Raw genomic sequence first — 11,662 nt, 5'->3', positions numbered from 1 at the left:
CGACGATCGGGTGTCTCCAACAAACGAACTGTGATTTTACAGAATTCTAACTCCAAGTTCTTCAACTGGATCGATTCCTAAAAATGTCGTTTAAATTTCACCAGGCTACCTACCGTTTTACCATAGCTGGAATTCAGATTTCTCTTAATGTTTTAGAAACTCAAGGTATATATAATAAATGCGAACTTTGTAATGAGTTGTGGGACTTTCGATCAGTTCGTGTTCCACAGACAGATAACGTATAATGACCTCGATATCCGGTTGCTCACGCGTAGAATGTCACGCACTTTCGTTTGGCTGACAGCAGATTTTGAAAAGAAGTTTACAACTTTCTAAAAAAAGAAAAAATTGCTTTAAGTTTTAACTGATTCTCATCATAGTGGAAGCCCAAATTCTTCGTGTGGCGCGGTTTTTTTCTTCTGTCATTGTTTATAGGGCAGCTGGTTATGTAAATGACTTGTCAGTTGTTTACAATGATAGGCCAGCCCACTGTGTGACGTCACATCCGTAAATTTTGAAAAAGGTCAGACAAGCAGAGGATCGAGAGTCGACGATCGATCGCTCACATTTTATTTCTTGTTTAGTTATTTAAAATACGCTGGAAACACCATTCATTGACTCGAATGGCAAAAACAACAAACCATGTTCTGATCGGATAATCTTGCAAAATTCGGCAATTTATCATGACGAGACAGGTGCACCGCGGAAAAATGCTCATAATAATACGATTTTTTATTCACGTTTGGACCCGTTTGATTGCAAACATTCCGCTGTGATTGTTCTTTTGTTTAAAACGGTCATCTTTTGCAAGTCAATATTGTGCATTTTCACTTCCGTTTGGATATACCTGTGCGGAAGGCGGGTGCTTTTGAGGATCGACACTTTCTTTTTCCTGTCGATTATTTTCTCGCCTTTGGCCTCAAACAAAAGTATAGTTATTGTTGTTGGCATTTGCCACTGCCAGATATGTCCTCTTGTTTCGAAAAGTGCTGTCAAAAAAATGGAATAAAAACAAGCAAAGCCTCCTACCCAGTTTTCACTCTGGTTGCTATGAGCCCATACTTGTCCCCAGTTTCCCTCTAACAAATGAAAAAAGCCTGTCACATTTTGCACTTTTAGTCGCATGCATGTGGAAAACTGGCACCTTATCTTACAGCGAGTTTGAAAATGAGCTACAGGACTTCATTGATAGATCAAGGCATGCAGAAGACTCCTGGACTGTCGAGCTTTCGCAGGTTTGATGACTGCAGACCTTTTCACGATGGTGTCATGTGTTAATGATCAGTTCTATGATCAGTTACCAGGCCTTTGAATAAAAGCGAGGCTGGACTTGACCTTGTTCCTTTGCCTTTCTGATGTAAATCATGTTGTTGTAATGCTAATAATAAACGAGTTTCTATATGCCTTAGAAAAGCAGTGAGATTTGTATCAAAGCAAGGTCAACTTCAGTCTTGCTTTTACTCAAAGGCCTGGTAACAGAGCACAGAACTGTAAACAGGGCTGTCAACCCCCAAAGTCTTCAAATATTGAGAATTGATAGGGATTGGATGATTGATGATGTTATAACGCTGATGCTGATACTCCCACCGATACTGATTTCTATTTTGCCATACATGATCTTCAATTTTCACCAAGCTTTGATGGTTCCTACTTTGATTCCAAATATGTTAACCCTTTCTTAGCAGATCCCGATTCTTATTCATTACCCCTCAATTCTGACTTTGATCCTGACATTAATATTTTTACACCCAGGTCACATTCACTGTCCAAAAAATCTTCCTATGTGAATACTAATCAATTTATGTAATCTCATATCCGGCATTGCAGAATGCTTTTCTACATTTCACTTAAACATATGCAGTCTTGAAAAGCATTCTGAGGATGTACAGCAATACCTTTCTGCTTTGAATTTATCTTTTTCAGTCATTGCCTTATATGAAACTTGGCTTCATAAGATCTCAAATGACTTATATAACTTCCCTGGATAATTTTAACTTTATTTCCAATCACAGAGAAACAAAGAGAGTGAGAGGAGTTAACCGTGTAAATCCTTCGACAAGGTTTTGAGTCTAAGAAAAGATGTGATCTGGAAGTCCCAGATAAAAATGTGGCATCACTAAACCACGAAACAGCGAATCACCGAAACACCTAAACAGCTAGCCTGCGAGCAAGCTCTCTTTCGGGGTGGGTGGGCGGGCGAGGAGAGAGAGAGAGAGAGAGAGCTTGCGATCATGTCTCGTAAATTTGAATTCCGCCCCCAGTACCCCCCGCATTATCTAAGCGTTTGAGCTGTCAAACTCTGACCAATCAGATCTTACCGGAAATATATGAACCCAATGTAAATAAACATTGTGCAAGGATTTCCCCGGGAACCGCATGGCCAACAACACTCCGAAGAAGCTTTGTTTAGGAAGGAAACCAAATGCTGAAAGTCTCTCTCTGTCTCCTCGCCCGCCCACCCACCCCGAAAGAGAGCTTGCTCGCAGGCTACTAAACAGCGAAACGGAGCACCAAAGCACCATGTATGACCCCACCACACATTGAACACTTGAGTGGACAAAGGTTGGATTTGAGATTAAATATCGTTTTAGGCCTAATTTGGGCCTAAAACGTTATTACTCCTAATTCGTTGAGATTAAAATTAGGATTCAGAGTAAGACTGAGATTAGGAACAATAACGTTTTACGTCTAATTAGGCCTTTGTCGAGTATTCAATGTATGGTGGGAGTCATACATGGTGTTTTGGTGCTTCATTTCGCTGTGTCGGTGTTAAGTAAATGTCCATACAAATGGAGCTGAGTCAGTCTTTATTTAAATTCTGCAGCCTTGCAGTGACACTTCTATGGAATTCAATGACAAAATAAACCATGTATCTGATATTTCTGATCATCTGCCCATATTTCATGAATTGTTCTCTTATAGCCACTACCAAACCTTCTAATTCATTCAATATGATTCATTCATCAGCATCCTTTCTTCTATTTACGAGAATTGTTTCCCTGTAAAAACATTTACTGCAAAAGGGAGGCCTAACTCAAAGCGTGACTCATGCACGAACGTAGGTCACGCAATTAGGGTACTTGCATTGCATTGTAATTGAACCCCTGTAAGGGTTAATCATAACTCGTGGTCGAAGTGTGTCAGTTTTTGTTTTGAAGAGTATTTTAGGTATATAATGTGGAGTTGCGGAGCCCTCCCGTACTCGCTGTGAGAATAAACGCCTGGAAAGTCTGTTTAAGCTGTGTGCCGTGGTTTTCTACGGATTCCACCGCTACACTAGGAAAAAGTTCTATCATGATAAAATTACATCTGTTTCCTCTTCATTGAGATCATCATGGTCTGTTATTAAATTCCTACTTTCTTCCAATCAGCTTAACAGTGGGCCAACACCGGTGCCAATGAAAGGCAACAAGGGAACCCTTATCACTCACCCCTTAGCAATTAATTGTTAGTAAATTTAATGATTTCTTCATCAACATTGGTCCATATCTTGCTGCAACTATTCCTTCTCCTTCGATTGATCACAAAGTACGTCTTAATGGTACCTACTCTAATAGTTTCTTTATTTCCCCAACTTCTCCGGATGAAATTATCATTACTGTCTCCAAGCTTAAGACCAGCAACAGTGAAGGGATTGGAGGTAATTCATGTCAGGATCATTAAGGCATCTGCTGTCCTCCTCGCAGCTCCTCTCTCCAATATCTGTAATGTCTCCTTTTGCACTGGCAGTGTCCCTGACAAATTAATAATTAGCAAAGTTCTTCCAATTTACAAGAGTGATGACAAAGCAAACTTCACCAATAATTACAGACCTATCTCAATCTTTCTTTATCATGTTATTATAATTATAATTATTATTATTAATTAGCAGGCACCTCTTGTAATTTCTGTACTCTGACCTACGCTGCATAAGCCTCTGGCATAATGGCTTCTGATTGCTGTACTGTCCTTTTTTTTCAAGGAACATAAACATTAAGCTTTTGATGACATTTCTGGTGACATCATATTGCGTCTTTTACACAAAAAAATACTTGTTGTTAATCTAGAAGTTTCCGATCTTAGTGACAGTAACATAATTCAGCTACCAAATGTGTTTTCCAGTCCCAGTCTCCCAGTATCAGCTGACACCATTGGAAACCAGGAAGATGTCAAGCGATGGCCTCATCTCAAGGGCATGAAAATACAGAGTATTTGAGCTGGTCTTTTGATAGGCAGTGATGTGCCATCAATACTTCAACCAAGAGAATCAAGAGAAAGTAAAGATGGTGGCCTGTTCTTGGCGTGCACAATATTTGGCTGGGTGCTGAACGGACCTCTTGGCGGGAAGGAGCCAAAAGATTTAACTGTGAATTTTGTTGATGCTAACGCTACACTGAGCAAGCAATTTGAAGATTATTGCAATCTAGAGTTTAATGATTCGAGTTATGAAGCTAAAATATCGATGTCACAGAACAACAGCGTGCACTTGAAATGAGGCAAGGCTCCGTGAACTTTGCGAGTGGTCATTATGAAATAGCTCTACCATGGAAGAACGTGAACCTCCTCACCTTGTAAACAACCATTCTCAAGCAGAACATAGATTACAACTGCTAAGATTAGCGTTTACAGACTGAGAGAACCAACTCTACACGAGAAGTACAAGGAATTTATGGCCAACCTGCTAAGCAAGAAGCCAGACAAAGTGTGAATTGTGTTCGACTGTTCAGCAAAGTATCGTGGCGCCGCACTCAATGACCAGCTTCTACAAGGGCGGGATCTAACCAGCACGCTAGTTGGTGTACTGACACGATTCGGTCAAAAGTGAATGGCTTTCATGTCAGACATAGAAGCAATGTTCTATCAAGTTAGAGTGCACCCAAGCGACTGCAATTACTTGTGATTTGTTTGGTGGCCAGATGGAGATTTTAAATTAGTTATGGAACCAAAGGTCAATACCAAATGCTTGTTCATTTGCTTGGTGATGCTTCTTCCCCTAGGGGCATAAACTATGCCTGAAGAATTTGATGAAGTAGCAATCGACACAGTGAAGCAAAATTTCTGTCTTGACAATTGCCTCAAATCAGTCGCAACCAATTCAAAAGCCGTCTGCCTGGTTAGTTAACCCTGTGACTTATTGTCTAAGGGAGGTTTATGCCTCACCAAGTGGATTTCTAATTCACGAGAAGTAATTGGCTCCATCCCTGAATCAGAAAGAGCACCATCTGTCAAGGATTTAGATTTGATAGGAGCTCGTCACTCAGAGAGAGAGCCTTAGGCGGCGTTCAGTGGAACCTTAAGGAAGACACCTTCAGTTACAAGATTGTTCGTGAACAAGGAGAAGCCAACTACAAGAAGAAGAATTCTGTCATTTGTTTCTTCTATCTTCGACTCACTGGGTTTCGTATCACTGTGTATTCTACCAGCGTCCTGTGAAGCAAATCTTGCAAGATTTATGCCTCAAGGGCCTCGGTTGGGATGACGAGATTCCAGAATGTCACAAACAAGGTTGGAGAGTTTGGCTTCAAGACCTGCCCACGCTTGAGCGATTTGAAATACCACGATGTTTCAAGCCATCAAATTTGGCAGACGTCAAATGCGATGAAGCATCCAGAGGGGTGACAGTAGACGCACTCCTAAATAGCCAAAGCTGGATGCAAGGACCAGCTTTCCTAAACCAGCTAGAAGATACATGGCCACAATGACTTACTGACAGTGGGGAAATCTCGAGCAATGATCTGGAACTTAAGAAAAAATCTGAAACATTCATGAACCAAGCAAGCGAGCAATTCAAACAAATTATCAAGGAATTCCTCTTGGGCAGGCTTAAAGAAAATCATAGCATTGGTGCTATGCTACAGTACAAGAACAATTTATGAAAACAAGTTTGGTGCCACCAGGCAAATCAGATCAACAGCAACTAGTCGACTATGCAGACATCCAAGTTATCCCACCCCTCAGCATTTCCAAACTAAAGGAAGCAGAGAAAGAAATCTTGAAGTTTGTTCAGAAACGAAGCTTTCAGGAAGAATTAGTTGTTCTTCACCAAAGAAGTACACGTAAGACATTCAGCAAATCAAGTCATAAAATTATTATTTACAAGCTTATTTGTATCTTATTAGGAGGATTTTTCCAGCAAGCACGTACTAGTGACAATGCGAAGCATGCGATGATTCTTCCAAAGAAAAACCACGTTTCCAAGCTGATTGTTAGCTGCTGCCACAGAGCCTCCGGTCACTCTGGTGTGGAATATACTCTGTCATTGATTCAGCAGAAGTACTGGATTATTGGCACACGATCAAGTGTTCGTGATCGTAAACGTCAAGCACCTGCCCTGCAGCAAAAACGGCAAGTCTTCTAGAGAATCGTGTGACTCCTCCTAAGCTGCCATTTACCAGTGTAGGAGTAGATTGTTTTAGTCCTTTTACTGTCCGCCACGGGAGAACAACAGCAAAGAGATAGGGCGTACTATTATTTTACCTGTTTTGCTGTTCCAGCTGTTCTTATTGAATTTATTCCTTCTACGACAACACTGAATCTTTCATGAAATCTCTACATAGATTCAATGCTAGAAGAGAAAAACCAGAAGGAAACTCTGCTAAGGGCGAAAAGAAACTTTGCAAGGCTGTTGAACAATGTCCCAGAATCAAGCAAAAATCCATGAATTCCTCCTGCGACGAGACATCAATTGCATGGCCACTTAATCAACCTGCTGCATTGCACCATGGAGGTGTGTGGGAGAGATGTATCAGGTCTGTGAGAAAGGTCATGAACAAGGCATTACTACTTTAAAAGCAGCAAATCCTGGATGACAAAGGCTTAAGCACTTGTATGTGTGAAGTGCAATCTATAGTAAATGGCACACCAAAATTTACCAATTAAAAGTATTGGATGACCCAAAGGATCTTCACGCTTTAGCACCTAACCACCTGCTGTTACTATGAGCGACAAATGCAATTCCTCCTAGAATTTTCTCTAAGGGCGACAACTGCAGCTGCCACAGATGGTGTCAAGTGCAGTATCTCAGTGATGTTAATTTTTTCTGGCATTGCTGGACTGGAGAATACCTGCCCCTAATTACAGCAGTGTCAGAAATGGAGCAAGCAACGCAGAAACCTTGCAGTGAATGATATAGTACTACTGCTTGATGAAAATACGTTCTGCAGTGTTTGGCCATTGGGACGAGTGCTGCAACCAGGGAGACGGTTTAGTACACGGAGTTGGTGTGACCAATCGACAAGATTGTGTTACTGGAAAGTGCAGACTGAGATGTCGAACAAGGACTAAACTTTTTTTTATGAATGAGAATGATGAGCATTGAATAGTAATAATTTATGAACATTCCGTTTTATTGATTTAAAAATTTAATGTAAGATTTGCATTTCGAACCTTAGTAGTATACATGTAGTTTTGTAAAGGCTCGTATTACAACGCCTTTAATGAGCCAGAATGTTAATTTTGAAACGCCTACTTTTCCTTTTTTATTTTTCTCACGAATTTTCTCGTGATTATAAATAGTCTCTTAAAGGGTTAACCTGCTTCAACACTACAATTTCCCTTAGGAATTTGCAGTTTCATGCTTATCGATAGCTACTACATGTTCCGTGAGGGAGTTTAGAAAACTGTAGAGTGCATGTTTTTGGACAACTCCTTAGTTTTGTTCATGTATGCTTTATTATAAAATTGTGCACTGTTAAGGTATTGTTCAGCGATCATAGAAATTCTGCTACTTGCTATCTGTCAGTGGATATCCTATCAAGCTATTGTTTGGTGTGAGTCGTTGTCTGAAGTAAGTTTTTATCTTTTCATACGTCATAGTTTAGTACTGCATAATTATGGTCAATTTTTTAGAGTTTTACTGTTGGCATGAATTGCACTAGATGTGTGATTGTTGAGAATTTTCCTAAAGGCAATCGATTTTTAATGATTTACTGCGCATTGTGTTCATTTTAGTGTTAGTTTTTGTCGCTATTGCTAGTTATAACTTACAATAATTTATTAAGGTTCTAATATTAATTATTATTATATGGCTAGTGTTTCTGGCCGATATAATGCACACTCTGACTGGCTAAGAGCAGCTAAGCACTAGGGCATTATAATTCTCCGGTAATGCCCATAGGCCGATTATGGATTGGTTATTAAGTAGTTATTGAAATTCAGTTATCACCAAGTTAGCATGTTTATGCTGCATGTTGCATTACTAGCTTACCGGCAGTTTAGTACTTTCGAAATCAATTGTATACCGAATTATCGTTTTTCAGTTTGAACACACCACCATCATCACCAGCACCACTACTACCACTGCTACTACTGTTCTGCTACTTTTACTGCTCATCGTTATCTACTTGAACTACTACCACTGTTCTATCGTAAGATTATTGTCAATTTTACAAGTTGTCATTACGTTGTAACTCAAGGAAACTGAGAATTTTGAACTTTGATTAAATCTGGTGCACGTACTGTATTGCCACCTATCACTGGAGTTTGATTTGTCTATTACCTCACACCGAGTAAGCTAGCTACCCCAGTGTAATTGTCGAAGATCACCGCAGTCTTTCACAGTCTCTAGAATCTTAGCAATTTCAATTTTGGCATTGACAACATGAAGTGACATCTAAATGTGATAGTCGAGTTTGCTTTTGAAATGTGGCGTTTGCGAGTGTTCTGTAAAAAATAGCATGCCCGTAGCCTCCTCCTGAGAAAGAGGCCTTGATACGTCAACTTACATACTCTACTAAAACTTAGCTGCCAACTTCAAATTCTCTTGGCCGAAGCAGAAAATATCACTATGATAATACTCTTTGTTTGTCCACCCCAGATTTTGCGTAAGCATTGAGTCCTGACCTGTTTCTCATGGGACTTACAATGGTCCCAAGAGAAAACAAAAACTGTTACAATGCTTATTCAAAATTTGGGTGGACAAACAAAGAGTATTATGGGTATTTTTCGCTTCGGCCAATATTATTGAAACCCCTGCTATAATAATTAGGTTCTGTTTCTTGCACTGTTGTTTAGCCAAAGTGTCATGCCTTTTTCAGGGAAAGCGAAAAGTAAAATACCTGATCAAGCACCAAGTGAAGCTGAGGCACTTTACAGTGACTGAAGGTGAGACAGGACAACAAACTATAAATGAAGACAACAGCTGGGGTGTGGAGGAAGATGATGGTGATGTAAGGATTTATCTTGATTGTTAGTTACGTCCCTGTATGTACTTGTACCTAAAGATAGGGATGGGGTGACACCATTACCCATACCACATCCCTTGTCTCCAGTTCTTGCAAATATATTCATGGGTAAACTGGAGGCCAACATTGTCCGACCCTTTAACCTGATGTTCTCTGACTGGTATGTTGATGATTGTTTCTCCAAGAAGGAAAAAATATGAGGCTTGAGCATCTAAACATTATTACCATCCTAACATCAAATTCAATGTTGAGGAGCATCTACGTGTAGACCTCTTCCTTGACAAATCTGCCCATCACCTTTGCAAGAATTCTTTGCATTCTTTTATTTGGCACATACTCTGGAGGGTCAAATCTTTACATCAGCGCCATCATCCAACAATTGAAGTGGAGTTTGAATAGACATTGAAATTGACTCATACAAAAAAAATGTCATTGCAAAACTTCTCCCATCAGGTATTACCTACATGTAGTATTAGGATATAAAATGCTGTTTAAGCAGAGTGCCTTTTACCCTGATGATGACCAAGAGTATCAAAAATGTTTGGTGTTTTACTTATTAATGTAATTTTTAGCCTTTCAAATAGTTCATTTTTAAACTTAAGCATCATCATCATCATTATTATTATTATTATTATTATTATTATTAGTAGTAGTAGTAGTAGTAGTAGTAGTAGTAGTAGTAGTAGTAGTAGTAGTAGTAGTAGTTATTATTATTGGGACCACCCTAATACTCCAGAAGATGCTTATAAGTCTAGTATAAGCACCAGGTTCAGGGCTGAGGCTAGCAGTGTTTACTGTGACCTCCAGAGTTTGAACATCATCTTCTAGGAAGTTGTTCTTATCACAAAAAGTTAAGAATTATTATTGTTAACTATTATTATTTTACAGCGATGTGCATCGTCTTCTGATGCTCAGTCAGATGTAAATGCTGAATTCTTCAAGTATGAGTATCATATTGTCTACAGCCACAGCTACAGTGTACCTGTTTTGTATTTTACTGCCAGCCATCAGGGTTTGTTTGACCATTTGTATAATTATACAGTCAGAGATTTTGGTTGTGTTCTATTGGACCAACCATTTCATTGCATGGCAGTTACCAGTTTTACTTAGTGGTTGAGGTTTCCCAATGGAACACTTTTTGAACCTTTTTTGGTTGAAATGTGGTAACTCTTGCCTTGGGAATAGTCTATAACCAGACTTCTTCACATTGACAAGTTGAGGGAAAACAACATGGCTGGAGCCTGCAGCCAGCTTTAAAGTGCCCAGTGGCATGTAAACGACTCACACAGTGTTCACTGCCCATGCTTTTTCAACTGTTTCAACCTAGTTTGACTCTGGTTTTAAAAAGTTGATCAATCAAACCAACTGAAAATGGTTGATCCCAATAGAACACAACCTTTTAATTAATAATTACAGTATGTCATCTGCAGTGATCAAGATTTGCATTTATGGCAAATGGCAAACAGCTGGCTGCTGCTTTTTAATTCGTATTTCTCTCTTGTACTTGCTCAATGCTACAGTAGAATCAGATGTATTTACCTTAACTTTTAAGAAATGAGCTATAATATAATAATAATAATAATAATAATAATAATAATAATAATAATAATAATAATAATAAATGGGCACTGGGGTAGAACTGGTTGGTGCCTTAGCCTACCATGGGAATATAGACGCTTCCGCCCACCAGAGTCTTGGGTGGCACCATTTGGCAAGTGTCAACAACCCAAAAGCCACCAGTGTTAAGGTTACAACAACCTCATTTGATGAGAGAATGTCAGATATTGAATTTCACACTAATGACGTCATCCTGCTACTGCTGAACAACGACAGAAGAGATTAGGATGGTCAAAGGAGGATAACAAACGGTTGTTTGAATGTTACACCAGGAGTGAACCAGAGAGGCGAGGGTGCAGAAAAAGATTGCTAGACCTGTGGAAAGCCCATAACATCAACAACGAACTAACAGTAGTCACCGAGAAGAGATTGGCTGATCAAGTACGCCAGATTAAGAACAAGAATTAAGTGGCTAGAGACTGTGGAGCAAGAGGAAATAGCCATACGAGTAAGACATGAACATCAGGAGATTGAAACTACAGAGCTCCATGCCACAGATACACCAGACTATGAATATCAGGAGACTGACACAAGAAAATTTTCCAAAAAACCATGGATGTCATTTGTCTTTTCCATCATGTGAATTAGCAAACTCCCATTCTTACATAATTCCCATTAATGGAAATTTTCCAAGATAAAAATGTGGTAAACAATAACCATTAATGTAAATTTAGTCTTCTTAATGTCTATTAACAAATTCCCATTAATGATAATACACTTGATGAAACCAATAATGGGAATTTAAAATCCCATTGTGACTTTGTTAGTGCAATCCATTGTGTTAAATGTTTAAATCCCATCAATGGAAATAAACTCGATAAAACCAATACTGGGAATTGAAAATCCCATCATGCTTTTATATACACAAGCCATTAATGGGAAGT

At 39.2% G+C, this 11,662-nt stretch overlaps 1 protein-coding gene across 1 annotated transcript in view; it reads left to right on the top strand.

The window, feature by feature from the left end:
• Window positions 1-1,104: 1,104 nt before the first annotated feature.
• LOC138025027 (ubiquitin-like-conjugating enzyme ATG10) overlaps window positions 1,105-11,662 on the top strand; it is a 22,377-nt gene continuing 11,819 nt past the window's right edge. The window contains exons 1-3 of the mRNA XM_068872257.1: window positions 1,105-1,235; window positions 9,015-9,146; window positions 10,050-10,173. Coding sequence (XP_068728358.1) covers window positions 1,128-1,235; window positions 9,015-9,146; window positions 10,050-10,173 — 364 coding nt within the window. The 5' untranslated portion in view covers window positions 1,105-1,127. The remainder of the gene's footprint in view (window positions 1,236-9,014; window positions 9,147-10,049; window positions 10,174-11,662) is intronic.

The sequence above is a fragment of the Montipora capricornis genome, chromosome 11, assembly GCF_036669925.1.
Source record: "Montipora capricornis isolate CH-2021 chromosome 11, ASM3666992v2, whole genome shotgun sequence".
NCBI lineage: Eukaryota > Metazoa > Cnidaria > Anthozoa > Scleractinia > Acroporidae > Montipora > Montipora capricornis.
This window is presented reverse-complemented; position numbering and strand designations above follow the sequence as displayed.